At 67.6% G+C, this 24620-nt stretch overlaps 2 protein-coding genes across 2 annotated transcripts; both read right to left on the bottom strand.

The window, feature by feature from the left end:
• Nucleotides 1-1833: 1833 nt before the first annotated feature.
• On the bottom strand, nt 1834-19218 carry NECTIN4 (nectin cell adhesion molecule 4). The gene is made up of 9 exons (XM_086866305.1): nt 18876-19218; nt 13861-14205; nt 11989-12279; nt 11153-11267; nt 8992-9155; nt 6617-6764; nt 5638-5716; nt 4261-4395; nt 1834-3075 (listed from the first exon to the last, which is right to left on the bottom strand). Exons 1-9 carry the CDS (start codon nt 18940-18942, stop codon nt 2806-2808), a joined length of 1614 nt encoding a protein of 537 aa, XP_086722431.1. The 5' UTR covers nt 18943-19218; the 3' UTR covers nt 1834-2805.
• A 1029-nt stretch (nt 19219-20247) lies between these two features.
• Nucleotides 20248-24419, bottom strand: LIM2 (lens intrinsic membrane protein 2). Its single transcript, XM_086866365.1, is given in 8 exon segments — nt 20248-20344; nt 21969-22103; nt 22230-22370; nt 22803-22973; nt 23583-23584; nt 23887-23932; nt 23935-24064; nt 24067-24419. Coding segments are annotated over 8 exon segments (1005 nt in total). The 5' UTR covers nt 24379-24419; the 3' UTR covers nt 20248-20276.
• Between the last annotated feature and the right edge of the window lie 201 nt (nt 24420-24620).

Below are 24620 nucleotides of genomic sequence, written 5' to 3'. Positions count from 1 at the left end.
GGGGACACGTGAGTGTGCAAGGGACACGCCCTGGGGACACGTGAGTGTGCAAGGGACACGCCCTGGGGACATGGGGACACGTGAGTGTGCAAGGGACACACCCTGGGGACACGTGAGTGTGCAAGGGCCACGCCCTGGGGCCACGGGGACACGCCCATGCGAGACGAGGCTGGGGACACACCCGCGTGTGCGAGGCTGGCACGCCCCTGCGCACGCTCGCACGCCTGGGCCTCGCTCTCGCACGCTCCCGTGCACACCTGCGCCAGCGTGCGACGGCTCGGGCGGCTTGCACGCCCTCGTCCACGCTCACACACACCCTGCACACACCCTGGGGCTCGCAGCCACGCTCGCACACTCGCCACACGCTCACCGGCCGTTGCACACGCATTTGCACGCCCTTTCACAGGGCCCCGCGCGCTCTCGCACACTTCCTCACCCTCCCTCGCGGGCAGCCGTGGTGGTTTGCACACCCCCTTGCACACTCCTGGTGTGGCTTGCACACTCCTGGTCACCCTTGCACATCCCTGGTCACCTTTGCACACCTCCTTGCACAGTCCTGTGGCAGTTTGCACACTCCTCTTCACCTTTGCACACTCCTGCTGTGGTTTGCACACTCCTGCTCACCCTTGCACACCCCTGGTCACATTTGCACACTCCTGCTCACCCTTGCACACTCCTGTTCCCATTTGCACACTCCTGCTCACCCTTGCACACTCCTGCTGTGGTTTGCACACTCCTGCTCACCCTTGCACACTCCTGTTCCCATTTGCACACTCCTGCTCACCCTTGCACACCCCTGGTCACCCTTGCACGCTCCTGGCGTGATTTGCACACCCCTGGTCACCCTTGCACGCTCCTGGCGTGATTTGCACACCCCTGGTCACCCTTGCACACCCCTGGTCACCTTTGCACGCCCCCTTGCACACCCCTGGTCATCCTTGCACACTCCTGGCGTGGTTTACACACTCCTGGCATGGTTTGCACGCTCCTGTTCACCCTTGCACACCCCCTTGCACACCCCTGTTCACCCTTGCACACTCCTGGCATGGTTTGCACACCCCTGCTCACCCTTGCACACTCCTGGTGTGGTTTGCACACTCCTGCTCACCCTTGCACACTCCTGCTCACATTTGCACACCCCTGCTCACCCTTGCACACTCCTGTTCCCATTTGCACACTCCTGCTCACCCTTGCACACCCCTGGTCACCCTTGCACACTCCTGGTGTGGTTTACACACTCCTGGCATGGTTTGCACGCTCCTGTTCACCCTTGCACACCCCCTTGCACACCCCCTTGCACACCCCTGGTCACCCTTGCACACTCCTGCTCACATTTGCACACCCCTGTTCACCTTTGCACGCCCCCTTGCACGCTCTTTCCTGCCCTTGCACGCTCCCCTGCCCCCTCCAGCTCACCTGCACCCCCAGCCCCGCCCCAGACGCTCTGCCCTTGCACCCACAGTGCCACCCCCGTGTCACCTCCTGTGTCACCTCCGTGTCACCCACCTGTCACCCCCGTGTCACCCCCGTGTCACCGCACGTTACCTGTGTCACCTACACGTCTCAGTGTCACCACTGTGCCACCTGTCCCACCCACCTGTCACCCCCGTGTCCCCCTCGTGTCCCCCCCGTGTCCCCCTCGTGTCCCCCGTGTCCCCCCGTGTCCCCCCCGTGTCCCCAAGCTGTCACACTCGTGTCCCCCCCGTGTCCCCCGTGTCCCCAAGCTGTCACACTCGTGCCCAGCCCCGTGTCCCCCCCGTGTCCCCCGTGTCCCCAAGCTGTCACACTCGTGCCCAGCCCCGTGTCCCCCGTGTCCCCAAGCTGTCACACTCGTGCCCAGCCCCGCGGGGTGTTTATTTACAGGGTCTATACACGGCTGTACAGCCCCTCCCCCACCCGGGGGGGAGGGGACACGGCTGTCCCCACTGCCACCACAGTCCCGGGGGGGTCGGGGGGACCCGGGGGCTCCTGCCCCGCTCGGTCCTGGGAGGTTTGGGGAGTCCTGGGGGGTCCCCGATGTCACCACAAGTGTCCCCAGCCCGGGGTTGGGTGGCACCTGGGGACAGGAGCTTGTCCTGGGGCTTGGTGATGTCCTCAAGCCTGTGATGGCAGCGAGGTGGCACTTGGGGACCAGAGTCCATCCCTGACCCCACAGCAGCAGGGAGGGGACACTTGGGGACAGGAGCGTGTCCTGGAGCTCAGCGGTGTCCCCAAGCCAGTGACAGCAGGGAAGTGGCACCTGGGGACAGGAGCTTGTCCTGGGGTTTGTCCCCAGGCCTGTGATGGCAGGGAGGTGGCACTTGGGGACCAGAGTCCACCCCTGACCCCACACCACGAGGGAGGGGACACTTGGGGACAGGAGCGTGTCCTGGAGCTCGGTGCTGTCCCCAGGCCTGTGCCAGCAGCAAGGTGACACCTGGGGACCGAAGAATGTCCTGGGGCTTGGTGATGTCCCCAACTCCATGTGCCAGCAGGGAGGTGACACTTGGGGACCAGAGTCTTTGCTTGACCCCACACCAGCAGGGAGGTGACACCCGGGGACCGCAGCCAGTCCTGGGGCACTGTCCTTGTCCCCAACCCCACACCAGCAGGGAGGTGACACCTGGGGACTGAAGTCCATCCTTGACCCCACACAAGCAGCGAGGTGACAGTCCTGGGGCACTGTCCTTGTCCCCAACCCCACACCAGCAGGGAGGTGACACCCGGGGACCGGAGCGGCGGGGGCAGAGCCGGGCGGGCGCGGGGGGTGCTGGCTGTCCCCTGGCTGTCCCCTGGCTGTCCCCAGGTGTCCCCTCGGTGGCCGGCTCACACCAGGTGGCCGCGGCCGTTGATGTAGATGCCGTTGGAGCTGGGTTTGGCCTGCAGCATCCCGTTCTCCTGCACGAAGTGCGTCATGGCCTGCTTGATGGGGTCCCCCCCGCCGCCCCCTTCCTCCTCCTCCTCCTTGGGCTCCTTCCCGCCGGGGGCTGGCGGCGCTGGCGCCGAGACAACGGGGACAACGGGGACATCCGTCTGCGTCTCGATCTCCCGCACCGTGGAGAGCGTGGAGTAACTGCGGCCCTCGGGCTCCTCGCTCTGGGGACAAGGGACGCGTCAGGGGTGCCACCGGGATTGGTGGGGACACGGGGACCAGTGGGGACATGAGCACCGTGGGGACATGGGGACCATGGGGACATGGGGACCATGGGGACACGGGGACCAGTGGGGACATGAGCACCGTGGGGACATGGGGACCAGTGGGGACACGGGGACCATGGGGACACGGGGACCAGTGGGGACATGAGCACCATGGGGACACAGGGACCAGTGGGGACATGAGCACCGTGGGGACATGGGGACCATGGGGACATGGGGACCATGGGGACACGGGGACCAGTGGGGACATGAGCACTGTGGGGACATGGGGACCAGTGGGGACATGGGGACCATGGAGACCAATGGGGGCCAATGGGGACATGAGCACTGTGGGGACATGGAGACCATGGGGACATGGGGACCAGTGGGGACATGGAGACCATGGGGACACGGGGACCAGTGGGGACATGAGCACTGTGGGGACATGGAGACCATGGGGACATGGGGACCAGCGGGGACATGGGGACCCATGGGGACCCAGGCACTGCTGGGGACATGGAGACCATGGGGACACAGGGACCAGTGGGGACATGAGCACCGTGGGGACATGGGGACCATGGGGACATGGAGACCATGGGGACCAATGGGGGCCAATGGGGACCAGTGGGGACATGGGGACCATGGGGACCATGGGGACATGGGGACCAGCGGGGACATGGGGACCCATGGGGACCCAGGCACTGCTGGGGACATGTGGACCAGTGGGGACACAGGGACCAGTGGGGACATGAGCACCATGGGGACATAGGGACCAATGGGGATCCATGGGGGACATGGGGACCATGGGGACACAGGGACCAGTGGGGACATGGGGACACCACAGGGACACGGACCCTGATCAGAACAAGGGCATGGACAGCGACACCAATGGGGACATGGGCATGACCAGGTGACACGGGTCTCACTGGGGACACGGACACCACCAGGTGACACGGGCCTCACTGGGGACACGGACACCATGCGTGACACGGGTCTCACTGGGGACACGGACACCACCAGGTGACACGGGCCTCACTGGGGACATGGACACCAGGCATGACATGGGCAGCGTGGGGGACAGGAGTGTCACTGGGCACAGGGACACCCCCAGGAACACGGTGACCCTTGGTGTCCCCCGTGTCTCACCATGGCGGAGCAGATGCTGGTGCCACGCAGGCTGTCCCCTCGCAGGCTGTCCCCTCTGAGGCTGTCCCCTCGCAGGCTGTCCCCTCGCAGGCTGCCCTGGCGACTCTCCGTCCGCAGCTGCAACGTCTCCTCCAGCTGGGACAGTCTGGTCAGCACCCAGGACACCCCTGGACAACCCCCGGACACCGCCCGGACACCCCTGGACAACCCCCGGATACCACACGGACACCCCATGGACATCCCTGGACACCACCCGGACACCCCATGGACATCCCTGGACACCGCCCGGACACAACATGGACACAACGTGGACATCCGACAGTCTGACCCCATGGACCTCCCATGGACGTCACATGGACATCACATGGACATCACATGGACACCCCATGGACATCACATGGACATCACATGGACACCCCATGGACATCACATGGACACCACATGGACATCACGTGGACATCATGTGGACATCATGTGGACATCACATGGACATCACATGGACACCCCATGGACACCCCATGGACATCACATGGACACCACATGGATATCACATGGATATCACATGGATATCACATGGACATCACATGGACATCACATGGACATCACATGGACACCCCATGGACATCACATGGACACCCCATGGACATCACATGGACATCACATGGACACCACATGGACATCACATGGACATCACATGGACGTCACATGGACATCACATGGACACCCCATGGACACCCCATGGACATCATGTGGACATCACATGGACATCACATGGATATCACATGGATATCACATGGACACCCCATGGACATCACATGGACATCACATGGACACCCCATGGACATCACATGGACACCACATGGACACCCCATGGACATCACATGGACATCACATGGACACCCCATGGACATCACATGGACATCACATGGACATCACATGGATATCACATGGACATCACATGGATATGCCATGCCATGGACACCCCATGGACATCACATGGACACCACATGGACATCACAGGGACGTCCCATGGACACCCCATGGACATCACATGGACACCCCATGGACATCACATGGGCACCACAGGGACATCCCATGGACACCCCATGGACATCATGTGGACACCACATGGACATCACATGGATACGCCATGCCATGGACACCCCATGGACACAACCTGGACATCCCACAGTCTGACCCCATGGACACCCCACAGACATCACGTGGACATCACGTGGACACCCCATGCCATGGACACCCCATGGACATCACATGGCCATGACATGGACACGGACACCCCACGGACACCCCACAGTCCAGCCCAAGACCAAGTCCCAGCCCCTCAAGCCCCGAGGACCCCGCTCTCCGTGTCCCCACCTGTGCCCGGGGGTCACTGCTGTGGCTGGAGTGGAGCCTCCGGATGGAATTTTCCCGGGTCAGCGTCAGCTCCTCCTCGCTGGGGACACGGGGGACACTCAGCATGGTCCCCATGTCCCCACTGTGTCCCCACGTGTCCTGCTGTGTCCTTCTGTGTCCCTGCCATGTCTCCTCATGGCCCCCTTTGTGTTCCACATGCCCTGTGTCCCCTGTGTCCTCCCTTGTCCCCTGTGTCCCCCATGTCCCTGTGTCCATCCTGTCTCCCACTGACCCTTGTCCCCATGTCCCCCCGTGTCCCCATGTCCCCCCGTGTCCCCATGTCCCCCATGTCCCCCATGTCCCCTGTGTCCCCCTTTTCCCCTGTGTCCCCCGTGTCCCTCACATCCTGCCATGTCCTCTGTGTCTATCCCATGTCCCCATCGTGCCCCCTATGTCCCCATGTGTCCCCCTGTCCCTCCATGTCCCCATGTCCATCCTGTCTCCCACTGACCCTTGTCCCCCATGTCCCTCATGTCCCTCCATGTCCCCATGTCCCCCGGTGTCCCCATGTCCCTGTGTCCCCCGGTGTCCCCATGTCCCCATGTCCCCCGGTGTCCCCATGTCCCTGTGTCCCCCGGTGTCCCCATGTCCCTGTGTCCATCCTGTCTCCCACTGACCCCATGTCCCCCTTTGTCCCCATGTCCCCTCATGTCCCCCCTTGTCCCCATATCCCCTCATGTCCCCCTTTGTCCCCATGTCCCCTCATGTCCCCCTTTGTCCCCATGTCCCCTCATGTCCCCCGGTGTCCCCATGTCCCCCCATGTCCCCCTGGTGTCCCCATGTCCCTGTGTCCATCCCGTCTCCCACTGACCCCATGTCCCCCTTTGTCCCCATGTCCCCCCATGTCCCCCCGTGTCCCCATGTCCCCCCATGTCCCCCCGTGTCCCCACGTCCCCCCGTGTCCCCATGTCCCCCCGTGTCCCCATGTCCCCTCCCTTACTACTTCTCGGAGATGCGCTGTGTCTTGCGTTTGTGGTACAGGGTCATGACCACCACGACGATGACGAGGACACAGAGCAGGACGGCGGCGATCACCCCGACCACCACCACCGAGGCCGACACCAGGTCCACGCGGCGCACGGGGTCCTCTGCGGGCACCCCGCGGGGTCAGGGGACACCCCAAAGCGGGGGGACACCCCATGGGGGTCAGGGGACACCCCAAACCGGGGGGACACCCCATGGGGGTCAGGGGACACCCCAAACCGGGGGGACACCCCAAACCGGGGGGACACCCCAAACCAAGGGGACACCCCAAACCGGGGAGGGGGACACTGCGCGGGGTCAGGGGACACCCCGCGGGGTCAGGGGACACCCCAAACCGGGGGGACACCCCGCGGGGTCAGGGGACACCCCAAACCGGGGGGACACCCCAAACCGGGGGGACACCCTGTGGGGTCAGGGGACATCCCAAACCAGGGGGATACCCCGTGGGGGTCAGGGGACACCCCAAACCGGGGGGGACACCCCAAACCGGGGAGGGGGACACCCCACGGGGTCAGGGGACACCTCAAACCGGGGGGACACCTCAAACCGGGGAGGGGGACACCCCAAACCGGGGGGACACCCCAAACCGGGGGGACACCCCGTGGGGGTCAGGGGACACCCCAAACCGGGGAGGGGGACAGCCCATGGGGTCAGGGGACACCCCGCGGGGTCAGGGGACACCCCAAACCAGGGGAGACAGAAAGGTGGGTGAGGGGACAGAGGGGCAGGTGAGGGGACAGAGGGGACAGGTGAGGGGACGGAAGGGCAGGTGAGGGGACAGAGGGGCAGGTGAGGGGACAGAGGGGCAGGTGAGGGGACAGAGGGGACAGGTGAGGGGACAGAGGGGCAGGTGAGGGGACAGAGGGGCAGGTGAGGGGACGGAAGGGCAGGTGAGGGGACAGAGGGACAGGTGAGGGGACAGAGGGGACAGGTGAGGGGACAGAGGGGCAGGTGAGGGGATGGAAGGGCAGGTGAGGGGACAGAGGGGACAGGTGAGGGGACAGAGGGGACAGGTGAGGGGACAGAGGGGCAGGTGAGGGGATGGAAGGGCAGGTGAGGGGACAGAGGGGACAGGTGAGGGGACAGAGGGGCAGGTGAGGGGACAGAGGGGCGGGTGAGGGGACGGAAGGGCAGGTGAGGGGACGGAAGGACGGGTGAGGGGACAGAGGGACAGGTGAGGGGACAGAGGGACAGGTGAGGGGACGGAAGGGCGGGTGAGGGGACAGGTGAGGGGACGGAAGGGCGGGTGAGGGGACAGAGGGGACAGGTGAGGGGACAGAGGGGACAGGTGAGGGGACAGAGGGACAGGTGAGGGGACGGAAGGGCGGGTGAGGGGACGGAAGGGCGGGTGGGGGGACGGAAGGGCGGGTGAGGGGACAGAGGGACAGGTGAGGGGACAGAGGGACAGGTGAGGGGACGGAAGGGCGGGTGAGGGGACAGAGGGACAGGTGAGGGGACAGAGGGACAGGTGAGGGGACGGAAGGGCGGGTGAGCAGGCAGTGAGTAAAGCAGGGGTGGATGAGCACACGATGAGTGGACGGGCGTGGAAGAGGGATGGACGTGGGTGGGAGGAGCGGAGGAGGGAGGGACGGATGGGTGGAGGGACAGATGGACAGGTGGGGGGATGGACAGACGGGGGGATGGACAGACGGGTGGACAAGCAGATGAATGAATGGGTGAATGGACAGATGGACGGATGAGTGGATGGATGGATGGATGGACAGATGAGCGGACAGACGGACAGATGAGTGGATGGATGGATGGATGGATGGATGGATGGATGGATGGATGGATGGATGATGGATGGATGGATGGATGGACAGATGAGTGGACAGACAGACAGATGAGTGGACAGACAGATGGACAGATGAGTGGATGAATGGATGGACAGATGAGTGGACAGACGGACAGATGAGTGGACAGACAGATGGACAGATGAGTGGATGGATGGATGGATGGATGGATGATGGATGGATGGACAGATGAGTGGACAGATGGACAGATGAGTGGACAGACAGATGGACAGATGAGTGGATGGATGGATGGATGGATGGATGGATGGATGGATGTATGGATGATGGATGGACAGATGAGTGGACAGACAGACAGATGAGTGGACAGACAGATGGACAGATGAGTGGATGAATAGATGGACAGATGAGTGGACAGACGGACAGATGAGTGGATGGACAAGTGGACGGTCGGACGAACGGACAGACAGACGGACATACAGAGAGATGGAGAAACCAAGCCCAGCATTCCCCTCACCACCCCCTCTCCCTTCTGCCACCCCCCAGCCCTCGCAGGTGTCCCCAGTGTCCCTGTCCCCACCTGTGGCACGTCCCCGGATGCTGACGTTGGCCCGGGCCTCCTTGGCGGCCACGCGGTTGGACACTCGGCACACGTAGTCGCCGGCGTCGGCCACGGCCAGCGGCCGCTGGAAAAGCAGCGTGTCCCCCTTGGCCCTGACCCCCGCGGGCAGCGGAGCGTCCACCCTGCGGGGACACCCGGCGGTCAGACCCTGGGGACAGCCCCTGGGGACAGCTCCTGGGGACAGCTCCTGGGGACAGCTCCCGGTGACATCTCCCGGTCACAGCCCCCGGTGACATCTCCCGGTCACAGCCCCTGGGGACAGCCCCTGGGGACAGCCCCTGGGGACAGCTCCCGGTCACGGCCCCCGGTCACAGCCCCTGGGGACAGCTCCCCGTCACAGCTCCTGGGGACAGCTCCCGGTGACAGCTCCTGGTCACAGCCCCCGGGGACAGCCCCTGGGGACAGCTCCTGGGGACAGCCCCTGGGGACAGCTCCCGGTCACAGCCCCCGGTCACAGCCCCTGGGGACAGCTCCCGGTCACAGCTCCTGGGGACAGCTCTTGGGGACAGCTCCCGGTCACGGCCCCCGGTCACAGCCCCTGGGGACAGCTCCCGGTCACAGCTCCTGGGGACAGCTCTTGGGGACAGCCCCCGGTCACAGCCCCCGGTCACAGCCCCCGGGGACAGCTCCTGGGGACAGCCCCTGGGGACAGCTCCCGGTGACATCTCCCGGTCACAGCCCTCAGTGTCAACCCCCGGTCACAGCCCCCAGTCACAGCTCCCAGTCACACCCCCGGTGACACCCCCGGTGACAGCCCCGGTGACAGCCCCGGTGACACCCCCGGTGACACCCCCGGTGACAGCCCCGGTGACACCCCCGGTCACACCCCCGGTGACAGCCCCGGTGACAGCCCCGGTGACACTCCCTGGTGACACCCCCGGTGGCAGCCCCGGTGACACTCCCCGGTGACACTCCCCGGTGACAGCCCCGGTGACACTCCCTGGTGACACCCCCGGTGACAGCCCCGGTGACAGCCGCTGCCTGCCCGTGCGGGTGCGGGCTGCTGGCGGTGGCGGCGGTGGCATCAAAGGCGGCGGTGCCGGTTCCCACGGGTGACGCCCAGCCGGGCACCGCGGGGCCTGTCCGGGCACGCGGCACCGCCGGGCACAGCCACGGCGGCACCGGGGACGGGCGGGGACACCGGGGGACGGGAGGGGACAGGGACACCGGGGGACGGGCGGGGACACCGGGGGAACGGGAGGGGACACGGGGGGGGACGGGAGGGGACAGCGACACGGGGGGGACGGACGGGGACAGGGACACGGGGGGACGGGAGGGGACAGCGACACCGGGGGGACGGGAGGGGACACCGGGGGGACGGGAGGGGACAGCGACACGGGGGGGATGGACGGGGACAGGGACACGGGGGGACGGGCGGGGACAGCGACACGGGGGACGGGAGGGGACAGGGACACGGGGGGGACGGGCGGGGACAGGGACACGGGGGGGACGGGAGGGGACAGGGACACGGGGGACGGGAGGGGACAGGGACACGGGGGGGACGGGAGGGGACAGGGACACGGGGGGACGGGTGGGAGCGAGGGATTTGGGGGGGTGGGGAGATGTGGAAGGGACATGGGGACACGGCAGGGACAGGGGAAACATGGCAGAAACAGAAGGGACACAACAGGGACAGGGGGGGACACGGTGGGGACATGGGCACGGGGACACGGCCCAGGAGCAGGAGGATGTGGCAGGGACAGGGGACACTGTAGGGACATGGGGACACAAGACGGACAGGGGACACAGCAGGGACAGGGGACACTGTAGGGACATGGGGACACAAGAGGGACATGGGGGACACAGCCCAGGAGCATGTGGCAGGGACAGGGGATGTGGCAGGGACAGGGGACACAGCAGGGACAGGGGACACCGCAGGGACAGGGGACACTGCAGGGACATGGGGGACACGGCAGGGCCGTGGGACATGGCCACAGGCAGGGGGACACAGTGGGGACAAAGCTGGGGCGGGGGACACCACAGGGACACGAACACGCTCCAGACCCTGGCGGTGACACAGCCGTGCTCTGGGGACACAGGGGGACACGGGCGAGGGGACCCAGGGCAGGGTGCCATGGGGTGGGTGACAGGAGGTGACAGGAGGTGACAGTGGCCTCACCGTGTCCAGTTGTAGGTCGGGGGGGGGTTGCCATCCCCCAGGCAGGTCAGCGCTGCCCCCTCCATCCCCTCCTGCCACTCGGCCGTGTGACCCAGCACCGACGCGTCCGACAGGTCTGGGGGACATGGGGACACCGAGGGGACAGTCAGGGGACACCGAGGGGACAGCCAGGGGACACCGAGGGGACAAGGTCCCGCCGCCCCGCTGTGGCCCCCATGGCTAAGGTGTCCCCCCCGAGTCCTTCATCCTCCCCACACCCAATGTGCCACCCTCGGTGTCCCCAAGGTCCTCCATGGCAGTGTCCCCCCGTGTCACCCGTGTCATCCATGTCCCCAACACCCTCCAGCTGCCCAGTGTCCCCAGTGTTCCCAGTGCTCCCCACGATTTCCATGTCCCCAATGTCCCCAATGTCCCTCAGCTCCCCCCCCATGTCCCCAATTCCCCCCTCACCCTCCACGTCCCCTGAGCCCAGGACATCCCCAACACCCTCCGTGTCCCCAGGGTCCTCTGTGTCCCCAACACCCTCCATGTCCCCAACACCCTCCATGTCCCCAGTGTCCTCTGTGTCCCCAACACCCTCCATGTCCCCAACACCCTCCATGTCCCCAGTGTCCTCTGTGTCCCCAACACCCTCCATGTCCCCAACACCCTTCATGTCTTCAATGCCACCCCACGTCCCTCATGCTCTCCACACTCCCCATGTCCCCAACACCCTCCATGTCCCCAGTGTCCTCCACACTCCCCATGTCCCCAACACCCTCCACGTCCCCAATGCCACCCACACCCCCCGTGTCCCCCCGTGTCCCCCCGCCCCCCGGCGGTGCCCGGTGGCGCACAGGCGACGCTGAGCAGGTGCGTGATCCTCTTCTCGTGGCGCAGGCCGGGGTGTGCCACCACGCAGGTGAGGCTCTTGCCGTTCATGCTGCGCCCGGGCACCAGGAAGAACTCGCTGGTGACGGAGGCCGAGCGCGCGTGGGCCGAGCGCCGCGTGGCGTTGGTGCCACGCACCTCGGTCTCCCAGCGCACCGATGGCACCGGGCTGCCCTCGGCCGTGCACGACGCCGCCAGCGTCCGGCCCTGGCCCTCCTCCAGCGGCGGGCCCGGGTTCAGGATGGGCAGCGGTGGCACTGCGGAGGGGACAGGGCGGTCAGGGATGCGGTGGGGACATGGGTGGTGGTGACGGAGCGGGCGGTGTGGCACCGGGTGTGTGCTGTGTCCTGCGTGGGCCTTCGATGGCCCCCATGGCACCAGTGCCCCTTGTGTCCCCTGTGCCCGCCACTCAACGCATGTCCCCAGTGTCCCCAAAGTGTCCCATCCCCAGTGTTCCCCATGTCCCCAAAGTGTCCCATCCCCAGTGTCCCCCATGTCCCCAAAGTGTCCCCATCCCCAGTGTCCATCGTGTCCCCAGAGTGTCCCCATCCCCAGTGTCCCCCATGTCCCCAAAGTGTCCCCATCCCCAGTGTCCATCGTGTCCCCAAAGTGTCCCCATCCCCAGTGTCCCCCGTGTCCCCAAAGTGTCCCCATCCCCAGTGTTCCCCATGTCCCCAAAGTGTCCCCACCCCCAGTGTCCCCCATGTCCCCAAAGTGTCCCCATCCCCAGTGTCCCCATGTCCCCAGAGTGTCCCATCCCCAGTGTTCCCCATGTCCCCAAAGTGTCCCCATCCCCAGTGTCCATCGTGTCCCCAGAGTGTCCCATCCCCAGTGTCCCCCATGTCCCCAAAGTGTCCCATCCCCAGTGTTCCCCATGTCCCCAAAGTGTCCCATCCCCAGTGTCTCCATGTGCATCATGTCTCCTGTGTCCCCATGTCCTGTGTCCCATGTGTCCCATGTCCCCTGTCCCCCATGTCCCCTGTATCTGTGTCCCATGTCCCCCGTGTCTCCCATGTCCCCTGTGTCCCCTGTCCCCCGCATCCCCCACCCTCTGTCCCCATGTCCCTGTCCCCCATCCCCCGTCCCCTATGTCCACGACCCACATCCCTGTCCCCATGTCCCCGTCCCCAGCTGTCCCCATGTCCCTGTCCCCCATCCCCATGTCCCCATCCCCGCTGTCCCCATGTCCCTGTCCCCGTGTCCCCGTGTCCCTGTGTCCCCGCTGTCCCCATGTCCCTGTCCCCCATCCCCATGTCCCCATCCCCGCTGTCCCCATGTCCCTGTCCCCCATCCCCATGTCCCCATCCCCGCTGTCCCCATGTCCCTGTCCCCGCTATCCCCATGTCCCTGTCCCCGTGTCCCTGTCCCCGTGTCCCTGTGTCCCTGTGTCCCCGTGTCCCAGCTGTCCCCATGTCCCTGTCCCTGCTATCCCCATGTCCCCGTCCCCATGTCCCTGTCCCAGCTGTCCCCATTTCCCTGTCCCCATGTCCCCGTGTCCCTGTCCCAGCTGTCCCCGTGTCCCTGTCCCCGCTGTCCCCATGTCCCCGTCCCCGTGTCCCTGTCCCCGCTGTCCCCATTTCCCTGTCCCCATGTCCCCGTGTCCCTGTCCCCGCTGTCCCTATGTCCCCGTGTCCCTGTCCCTGCTATCCCCATGTCCCTGTCCCCATGTCCCCGTCCCCGTGTCCCTGTCCCCGCTGTCCCCATTTCCCTGTCCCCATGTCCCCGTGTCCCTGTCCCCGCTGTCCCTGTGTCCCCGTCCCCATGTCCCCGTGTCCCTGTCCCAGCTGTCCCCGTGTCCCTGTCCCCGCTGTCCCCATGTCCCGGTGTCCCCAGCTCACCCAGCACCCTGAGCGTGAGCCGCCCCTCGAAGTTGCCCATGGGGAAGGTGATGAGGTGGCACTCGTAGTCGCCCTCGTCGCCCTGCACGGCGTTGCGCAGGAGGATGTCGCCGTCCTCCAGGCCGCCGTGGCCGTGGCGCAGGACGCGGCCCGCGAAGGGCTCCTGGACGTGCTCGCCGTGCTGCGGGTTCAGCACGGCCACCTCGGCCCCCGCGCCCGGGCCGCGCTTCAGCCACGTCACCTGCACCACCTGCTCCTGCTCCTGCGCCCGGTACCGGCACGGCAGCACCACGTCCTGCCCCAGCACCGCCGTCACGCTGCGCGGCACCTCCACGCGGCCCCCGCCTGCGGGACACGCCACACCTGAGAGGGACACCTGGGACACCTGGGACACCTGAGAGGGACACCTGGGACACCTGGGTGTGACACCTGGGACACCTGGGACACCTGGGAGTGACACCTGGGAGGGACACCTGGGACACCTGGGAATGACACCTGGGACACCTGGGACACCTGGCACACCTGGGACACCTGGGAGGGACACCTGGGACACCTGGCACACCTGGGAGTGACACCTGGGAGGGACACCTGGGACACCTGGGAATGACACCTGGGACACCTGGGACACCTGAGAGGGACACCTGGGACACCTGGGAGGGACACCTGGGACACCTGGGAGGGACACCTGGGACACCTGGGACACCTGAGAGGGACACCTGGGACACCTGGCACACCTGAGAGGGACACCTGGAACACCTGGGAGTGACACCTGGGACACCTGGGACACCTGGGAGGGACACCTGAGTGGGACACCTGGGACACCTGGGAGTGACACCTGGGACACCTGGGAGGGACACCTGGGACACCTGGAACACCTGAGTGGGACATCTGGGACACCCAAGTGTGACACCTGAGTGTGACACCTGTACATGGGTACAGGCACCTCCACGTGGCCCCCACCTGCAGGACATGGGGGGACCTCAGTGTGGCCCCTGTGTCACCTGTGGGCACCAGGTGTGATAGCGAGGGTGTGAGACCACACCTGGGCACACCTGGCACACCTGGGCACACCTGCACGGGGCTCAGGAACACCTGGGCACACCTGGGCACACCTGGCACACCTGGTCACACCTGCACAGGGCTCGGGAACACCTGGGCACACCTGGGCACACCTGGGCACACCTGGCACACCTGGGCACACCTGGGCACACCTGCACAGGGCTCAGGAACACCTGGGCACACCTGGCACACCTGGGCACACCTGCACAGGGCTCAGGTGCACACCTGGGCACACCCGAGCACATCTGGGCACATCTGTGCTTGCACTCACATCCACGTGGGAGCCCTTGTGCACACTCACACACACCTGGGCACACCTGGGCACACCTGGACACACTCACACACACCCGGGCACACCTGGGCACACCTGGACACACTCACACACACCCGGGCACACCTGGACACACTCACACACACCCGGGCACACCTGGGCACACCTGCAGGATTTGGGGTTCAGATTGGGGGGCTGGCTGGAAGTTTGGAGTGCGGTGTTTGGGGTGCGGTGTTTGGGGTGCCGGATTTGGAGTGCGGTGTTTGGGGTGCGGGATTTGGGGTGCGGGATTTGGGGTGCCGGATTTGGGTGCGGGATTTGGGTTCGGGATTTGGGGTGCGGTGTTTGGGGTGCGGGATTTGGGGTTCGGGATTTGGGGTGCCGGATTTGGGGTGCAGGATTTGGGGTGCAGGATTTGGGGCGCGGGATTTGGGGTTCGGGATTTGGGGTGCCGGATTTGGGGTGCGGTGTTTGGGGTGCCGGATTTGGGGTGCCGGATTTGGGGTTCGGGATTTGGGGTGCGGGATTTGGGGTGCAGGATTTGGGGTGCAGGATTTGGGGTGCAGGATTTGGGGTGCACGATTTGGGGTGCGGTGTTTGGGGTGCGGGATTTGGGGTGCGGGATTTGGGGTGCGGGATTTGGGGTGCGGGATTTGGGTTCGGGATTTGGGGTGCGGGATTTGGGGTTCGGGATTTGGGGTGCAGGATTTGGGGTGCGGTGTTTGGGGTTCGGGATTTGGGGTGCGGGATTTGGGGTGCGGGATTTGGGTTCGGGATTTGGGGTGCAGGATTTGGGGTGCAAGATTTGGGGTGCGGGATTTGGGGTGCGGGATTTGGGTTCGGGATTTGGGGTGCGGGATTTGGGGTGCAGGATTTGGGGTGCAAGATTTGGGGTGCCGTGTTTGGGGTGCGGGATTTGGGGTGCAGGATTTGGGGTGCCGTGTTTGGGGTGCGGGATTTGGGGGCTGGCTGATCGTGGGGTTGGAGGTGCAGTTTTGGGGGTGCATTTTGATGGTTGCATTTTTGGGGCTACATTTTTGGTGCTGCATTTTTGGGGGTACATTTTTGGGGTTGCATTTTTGGGGCTGCATTTTGAGGGTGCATTTTTGGGGCTGCATTTTTGGGGTCGCATTTTGAGGGTGCAGTTTGGGGGGTACATTTTTGGGGCTGCATTTTGAGGGTGCATTTTTGGGGCTGCATTTTTGGGGCTGCATTTTTGGGGCTGCATTTTTGGGGCTGCATTTTTGGGGGGTGCATTTTTGGGGTCGCATTTTGAGGGTGCAGTTTTGGGGGTACATTTTTGGGGCTGCATTTTTGGGGCTGCATTTTTGGGGGGTGCATTTTTGGAGAGCGGCTGAGGTTTTTTTTTTGGGGGGGGGGCAGGTTTGCGGCTGTGAATTTGGGGTGCAGGATTCCATCAGCGCGTTTGGGGGAGCTGATGGAGCGGGCGAGGTTTGGGGCGCATTTTTGGGGGTGCATTTTTTTGGGGGGGAGGGGGCGTGTCCCGCAGCTTTGGGGGCGTGTCCCGCAGCTTTGGGGGCGTGTCCCGCCCCGCCGCCGCCGCCAGAAGCGGCCGGGCCGGCCCGTCCAGCCCAACCGGCCGGGACGGATCCCGCGCTGCCGCCCCCGCAGAGCCCCCCGGGGGGTCCCCAAAATCCCCTCCACCATCCCAACCCCCCCCGAAGGACCCCCCGACTCATTAGCCTCATTATCCCCTTCATTAATTGCGCCCGCCGCCCGCGCGTGCCTCAGTTTCCCCCAGAGCGCTCGCAGAGGGAACGGGGAGGTTGCGGGGGGGGGGGTTCCTGGAGGGGTCCGGGGGGGTCCCGCGGGGGTCGCGGCGGCAGCGGCGGGGCGGGGGGCGGTTCTGGGGTTCCGTGGGGAGGTTCCCCCCCTCGGGGCGTCCCCACCCAGCGGGGCCCGAGCGCGTGGGAACCGGCGCGGGGAACCGGCTGAACCGGCCCCGCGGCCCCCACGCCCCGGCCGCGCGCGGGGGGGGGCGGGGGGGGGCGGGAGGGGCCCAAAACAGCCCCGGCAACCGGGACCGGGGTGGGGGGGGTGGTCCCGGGGGGCTGGGAGGGGGGGGGGGTCCCCCCAATAACTCCCACGGGGGTCCCCGGGGTGCGGTTTTTTCCCACGGGGACGCGCGCGCGCACGTGCGGGGCCACCCCCTGTCCCCGAGCCCCCAACGTGGGGGGGGGGTGGGAGGGGGGGGACACACGGACGGACGGACGGACCCCCCCCCCTTCCTCCCCCACCCCAAAAAAGTCGCTCAGGCGCGCGTGGGAACCCCCGCACACCCGTGGGAACCCCAGGCCCCCGCGGGGACCCCCCCGAGCCCCCCCCGAGCCCCCAACGCGGGGTGCGAGTGGGGAGTGGGGAGGGGGCGGCATCCCCCAGAGCGACCCGCGGGGGTGAGGGGTGGTCCCCAGCCCGTTCCCACGGCTCCCGAGGGGGGGGAAACTGAGGCACGGCGAGAGGCGCAGAGCAGGGGATCCCCCCCCCCCCGCATTCCGTGCAGCCCCCTCCCCCATCCTGCGTGGAACGGCTCGCAGGGGGGACCCCCAAAAATGGGCGGGGGGGGTTTGGGGACAATGGGGGAGGGGCGGGACCCCCCCCGGGCACCCCGGTGTCGCCGTTCCCACGGTTCGTCCGTCCCCAGGGGGGTCCGCGCCCCTAAATGGGGGGGGGGGGAGGGGAGCCCAGGCAGAGAGGCGCGGGCACGAGCCCACGGCCACGCGGGAACGCGCCCGCGGCCACTCGGGAACGCGCCCGCGGCCACTCGGGAACGCGCCCACGGCCACTCGGGAACGCGCCCGCGGCCACGCGGGAACGCGCCCGCGGCCACTCGGGAACGCGCCCGCGGCCACTCGGGGCCGCAGGTGCGCGGGGCCGCAGGTGCGCAACCGAGCGCGCACACGCGCACGCACGCACACCTGAACACGCACACCTGAACACGCGCACGCACGCACACCTGAACACGCACACCTGAACACGCGCACCTGAACACGCACACCTGAACACGCACACCTGAACACGCGCACCTGAACACGCACACCTGCACACGCGCACCTGAACACGCACACCTGCACACGCGCACCTGAACACGCACACCTGAACACGCGCACCTGAACACGCACACCTGAACACGCGCACCTGAACACGCGCACCTGCACACGCGTGTGCGCGCGCCCTCGCCGCCCGTGGGTTTCCCCCCCCGGTCCCGACGCTGCTCCCGGTCCCGGTTCCCTTATCCCGGTCCCGGTTCCCTTATCCCGGTCCCGGTTCCCTTATCCCGGTCCCGGTTCCCTTATCCCGGCCCCAGTTTCGCCCTCACCGCCCCGGTTTCACCACCCCCCACACCCCGCCCCGTGGGAGCCGCTGCCCCCCCGGTCCCGGTTCGCCCCTCCGGGGGCTGCCGGTGCCCCCCGGGAGTTGCCCCTGGCTGTCTCCGGTCCCCTCCCGACACTCGGTGCCGGTTCCCCCCCCCGCCCGTGGGAGCCGGTGCCGCCGCTGCCATCCGCACCCCGGCCCGACTGGCAGCCGGGACAGCCGGTGTCTGTCCGTGTCCCGGTGTCTGTCCGTGTCCCGGTGTCTGTCCGTGTCCCGGTGTCTGTCCCTGTCCCGGTCCCGGTGCCCCCCGTGTCCCGGTCCCGGTGCCCCCCGTGCCCCGCCCGGGCCTTACCGGTAACGCCGAGGAGGAAGGTGAGGAGGAGGACGGGCGCCCCGGGCCGCATCCCGCGGGGGTCCATGCGGAGCGCTCCGGGCTCACGGCGCGCCTCGGCCCCCGGCCAGCACCATCCGGGCCGGACCGGGCCCCACCGGCACCCACCGGGACACCCCGGGACAGCCCCGGCAGAGCCTCCACGGGTCCCTCCGGGCGGGACCGGGCGGAACCGGGAGCCACCGGCAGCCACCGGGACGCACCGGGGGACTCCGGGCTGAGCCTGGCCGGGCCGCGCCGGGCGGGACCGGGCGGGACCGGGGCCGATCGGGCCGAGCCGGGCCGGTGGCGGCGGAGGGGCCGGTGCTGCTCGGTGCGGGACGGGACAGGGGGGCAGGGGCGGGGCCGGGGGCGGGGCCTGGGGCGGGGTGGGGGCGGGGCAGGGCGGGGCGGACCGGTCCGGCAGGTCCGGCCGGGGGCGGGGCCGAGGGCGCGGCCTTAAAGCGGCGATGGCCGCGGGGGGAGCGGTGGGGCCACACCCGGCACGGGGGGAGCGGGGACGGCGGGGGCGCTCCCAGTGCTCCCAGTGACCCCCCCAGTGCTCCCAGTGACCCCCCCAGTGCTCCCAGTCACCCCCCATGTCCCTCCCAGTGCTCCCAGTGACCCCCCATGGCACCCCCAGTGCTCCCAGTGACCCCCCATGTCCCTCCCAGCGCTCCCAGTGACCCCCCCCAGTGCTCCCAGTGACCCCCCATGTCCCTCCCAGTGCTCCCAGTGACCCCCCCAGTGCTCCCAGTGCTCCCAGTAACCCCCCATGTCCCTCCCAGTACTCCCAGTGACCCCCCCAGTGCTCCCAGTGACCCTCCCAGTGCTCCCAGTGACCCCCCATGTCCCTCCCAGTACTCCCAGTGACCCCCCCAGTGCTCCCAGTGCTCCCAGTGACCCCCCCAGTGCTCCCAGTCACCCCCCATGTCCCTCCCAGTGCTCCCAGTCACCCCCATGGCACCCCCAGTGCCCCCCAGTGCCCCCCGTATCCCTCCCAGTCCATTCCCCCCCCTCACCAGTGCTCCCAGTGCCCCCCAAATCCTTCCCATTTGACCCCCAGTGCCCCCCACCACATCCCAGTTCCTTCCCACACCTGGGGAGGGGGGGCTGGGGGCTGTCGCCGACACCCCCGAAAGTTTTGGGATCCCCAAATTCCCCCGGACCCCACAGGGAAACCCACGGGGAGTTTGGGGGGGGGGGGGGGGGCGGCATTTATTGGCACAGCAAAATGGGTGAAAAAGGGGGAAAAACGGGAAAGGGGAGGGAGGGGGATCAGAAGGGGCCGGACCCAGCTCAGCACAGCAGTGACCACACCCGGGGGACCCCAAAATTGAGGGGGGGGGGGAACGGGGACCCCCCCCCCCCTCCCAGGACCCCTCAGGACTCCCCAACTTCGGAGCTCTGCGGGGACGGATCCTTGGAAGCGGCACAAAGGTGGAAAAGCCCTGGGGGTTGGGGGGGTGGGTAAAATGGGGGGGCTTAGGGGGGCGAGGAAGGGATTTGGGAACCCCAAAATTACCCCCCCCAAAAAAAAATGGGGAGGGGGAGGCGAAATCCCACCCACTGCAGAGCTCAGCGCAGGGATGGAGCCCCCCAATTCCCGTGACACCCCCAATTCCTGAACCCCCCGTCCCTGTCCCCCCCAATTCCCGTGCTCCCCCAATATCCTGATCCCACCGATCCCCCGACCCCCAAATCCCCGTGCGCCCCCAAATCCCCCCGACCCCAAAATCCCCCGACCCCCCAATCCCCCTGACCCCAATTCCCCTGACCCCCCCGTTCCCGTGCCCCCACCGATCCCCCGACCCCAAATTCCCCTGAGCCCCCCCGCAATCCCCGTACCCCCAATCCCCGCGCCCTCCTGCAAACCCCCTGTCCCCCCAAATTCTAGTGAGCCCCCCAATCCCCATGAGCCCCCCAATCCCGCACCCCAATCCCCCTGACCCAATCCCGCACCCCAATCCCGCACCCCAATCCCGCACCCCAATCCTGCACCCCCAATCCCCCTGACCCCCAATCCTGCACCCCCAGTCCCGGTCCCCCCATTCCCGCACCCCCGTTCCCGCACCCCGTTCCCGCACCCCGTTCCCGTACCCCAATCCCCCGCACCCCATTCCCGCACCCCATTCCCGCACCCCATTCCCGCACCCCAATCCCGCACCCCCAATCCCCCGTGACCCCATTCCCGCACCCCACACCCCGCACCCCAATCCCCTGACCCCAATCCCGCACCCCAATCCCGCACCCCAATCCCCCGTACCCCACACCCCGTACCCCAATCCCCCGCACCCCAATCCCGGTCCCCCATTCCCCCTGACCCCATTCCCGCACCCCAAACCCCGCACCCCAATCCCGGTCCCCCATTCCCGCACCCCAAACCCCGCACCCCAATCCCGGTCCCCCATTCCCGCACCCCATTCCCGCACCCCGTTCCCGCACCCCCATTCCTGCACCCCAATCCCCCGCACCCCACACCCTGCACCCCCATTCCCGCACCCCAATCCCGGTCCCTCCAATCCCGCACCCCATTCCCGCACCCCAATCCCCCGCACCCCATTCCCGCACCCCAATCCCCCTGACCCAAATCCCGCACCCCCAATCCCGTACCCCAATCCCCCGCACCCCATTCCCGCACCCCAATCCCCCGCACCCCATTCCCGGTCCCCCATTCCCGCACCCCAATCCCCCGCACCCCAATCCCCCGCACCCCATTCCCGCACCCCAATCCCGCACCCCAAATCCCGCACCCCCAATCCCTCACGCCAATCCCATACCCCAATCCCCCGTACCCCAATCCCCCGTACCCCAATCCCGTACCCCAATCCCCCTGACCCCATTCCCGCACCCTACACCCCGCACCCCATTCCCGGTCCCCCATTCCCGCACCCCATTCCCGGTCCCCCAATCCCGCACCCCACACCCCGCACCCCAATCCCGCACCCCCATTTCCGGTCCCCCATTCCCGTACCCCAAACCCCGCACCCCCATTCCCGCACCCCAATCCCCCTGACCCCATTCCCGCACCCCCAATCCCCGCACCCCGTTCCCGCACCCCCGTTCCCCCGGTACCTGCCGAGCCCAGCAGCGCCGCTCCCGCCCAGCCCAGCAGGAAGGACCAGGAGAAGCTGCAGGAGCTGCGGAGCGGCCCCAGCAGCTCCAGGGTCCCCCCCGAGCCCAGCCCGAGCCCCAGCAGCGCCAGCAGCCCTGGGGGGGCGCGGGGGGCTCAGCCCGGGGGGCTCCGCTCACTGCTGCCCCCCAAACTCTGCCCCCGTCCCCGCTCAGCCCAGCCCTGGGGACGGTCCCCAACCCCCCCCGGGTGTCCCCACCTACCCGCCAGCAGCAGGGTGGCCCCGGCCACTCGTGCCCGCGCCCGCCGGCCCCCGCCGGTCCCCACGGACACGCCCAGGGCGAGACCGGCGGCGGCGGCGACCACCGAGAGCAGCATCAGCACCCGCGTGGCCTCCAGGAGGGCTGGGGAGGGGGACACGGCTTGGGGACACCGCGGGGACACGCGGGGTGGCCCCCCCGAAATGCCCACCCTGCGTGGGGACACCCGTGGGGACAGCTCTGGGCTCGCGGGTTACTCGCGGGTGGGACCCTCTGGAGGGGAGGGGACAGCGGGGACACCCCCAGGGGACACTCCCAGGGGACACTCCCAGGGGACACTCCCAGGGGACACCCCCAGGGGACACTCCCAGGGGACACCCCCAGGGGACACCCCCAGGGGACACTCCCAGGGGACACCCCCAGGGGACACACCCAGGGGACACTCCCAGGGGACACTCCCGGGGGACACCCCCAGGGGACACTCCCAGGGGACACCCCCGGGGGACACCGCGGGGTGGGGATTTTGGGGACGGACCCCCCCCCGAATTCCCGCCCTGCTGGAGCCCCCGGGCGTACCTGGGGTGGTGGCGTGGGGGTGGCACTGTCCCCCGAGGCAGCCGTGCCACAGCCCCAGGCTGGCCGTGCCCCCCGGAGCCCGGCGCTGCACCCAGAAATGGGTGGCGGTGGCGGCCACCAGCAGGGCCAGGCCACTGGCCCCGCACAGCAGCCCCCCGGCCACCGGCATCCCTGCGGGGACACGGGGACAGCGTGGGGACACTGCGGGGACACGGGGACAGCCCAGGGGACACGGGGACAGCCCAGGGGACACGGGGACAGAAGTGGGGACAGTGCGGGGACACGGGGACAGCCCAGGGGACATCTCTGAGGGGCACGGGGACAGCGTGGGGACAGTGCGGGGACACGGGGACAGCCCAGGGGACACGGGGACAGCCCAGGGGACACGGGGACAGTGTGGGGACAGTGCGGGGACACGGGGACAGCCCAGGGGACACGGGGACAGCCCAGGGGACAGTGGGACAGACCAGGGGACACGGGGACAGTGTGGGGACACGGGGACAGCGGCAGGGACAGCAGTGGGGACAGTGGCAGGGACACGAGGACAGGAGTGGGGACATCTCTGGGGAACGCGGTGACAGCCCTGGGGACATCTCTGAGGGACACGGGGACAGCGGCAGGGACACGGGGACAGCCCAGGGGACATCTCTGAGGGGCACGGGGACAGTGTGGGGATAGTGTGGGGCCATCCCTGGGGCTACGTGGGGGTGGCATCCCCGGGGGATGTTGGGGACACCCATGGGGACATTCCTGGGGTTAGGGGCTACACGGGGGTGGCACCTCTGGGGACACGGGGACCCTCTGCAGAGGAGGGGGACACCGGAAAGGGGACCCAGGGGTGGGGACATTGGGGACACCGGGGGCGTTGGGGACACCGGGGGACATTGGGGACACCGGGGGCATTGGGGACACCGGGGGACATTGGGGACACCGGGGGACATTGGGGGACACCGGGGGCATTGGGGACATCGGGGGAGACCGGGGACATTGGGGACACCGGGGGCATTGGAGACACCGGGGGCATTGGGGACATTGGGGACACCGGGGGACATTGGGGACATCGGGGACAGCCCCCGGCACTCACCCGCCTTCAGCAGCCGCTGTGCCGCTGCCCCATGGCCACCTGTCCCCGTGTCCCCGCGCTGTCCCCCGGGAGGGGACAGGGCCCCTGGCACGTGGCCCTGCCATTGTTGGGGACACAAAGGGGGAAGGCTCTGGGTGGCTGCTGAGGTGGCACGAGCGAGGTGGCACGAGCTTGTCCCCAGCCGGGTGACACCGCGGGGGAGGGGGGACAGCGACACAGACGGGTCCCGACAGCGCCTTGGGGACAGCGGGTGACATCCCCGCGAGATGGCAGGGCCAGCCCGGACCCGGCTGGAGAGGGGACATGGGGACATGGGGACACTGGGATGGGACACTGGGGACATTGGGGACATGGGGACACTGGGATGGGACACTGGGGACACTGGGGACACTGGGATGGGACATTGGGGACATTGGGACACTGGGATGGGACACTGGGGACATTGGGGACACTGGGGACACTGGGATGGGACACTGGGGACATTGGGGACATGGGGACACTGGGATGTGGAGGACAAAGGGGACAGCGGGGGCGGGAGGACACTGGGGACACTGGGGACACTGGGGACACTGGGGGACACTGGGGACACTGGGGGACACTGGGGACAGCCTGGGGACACTGGGGGACACTGGGGACACCGGGGACAGCCTGGGGACACTGGGGACACTGGGGACACGGGACAGCCTGGGGACACTGGGGACACTGGGGACAGCCTGGGGACACTGGGGACACAC

This window comes from Cyanistes caeruleus, chromosome 30 (assembly GCF_971803275.1).
Source record: "Cyanistes caeruleus chromosome 30, bCyaCae1.hap1.1, whole genome shotgun sequence".
Lineage (NCBI taxonomy): Eukaryota > Metazoa > Chordata > Aves > Passeriformes > Paridae > Cyanistes > Cyanistes caeruleus.
The sequence above is the reverse complement of the archived record's forward strand: the minus strand, read 5'-3'. Positions and strand labels throughout refer to the sequence as shown.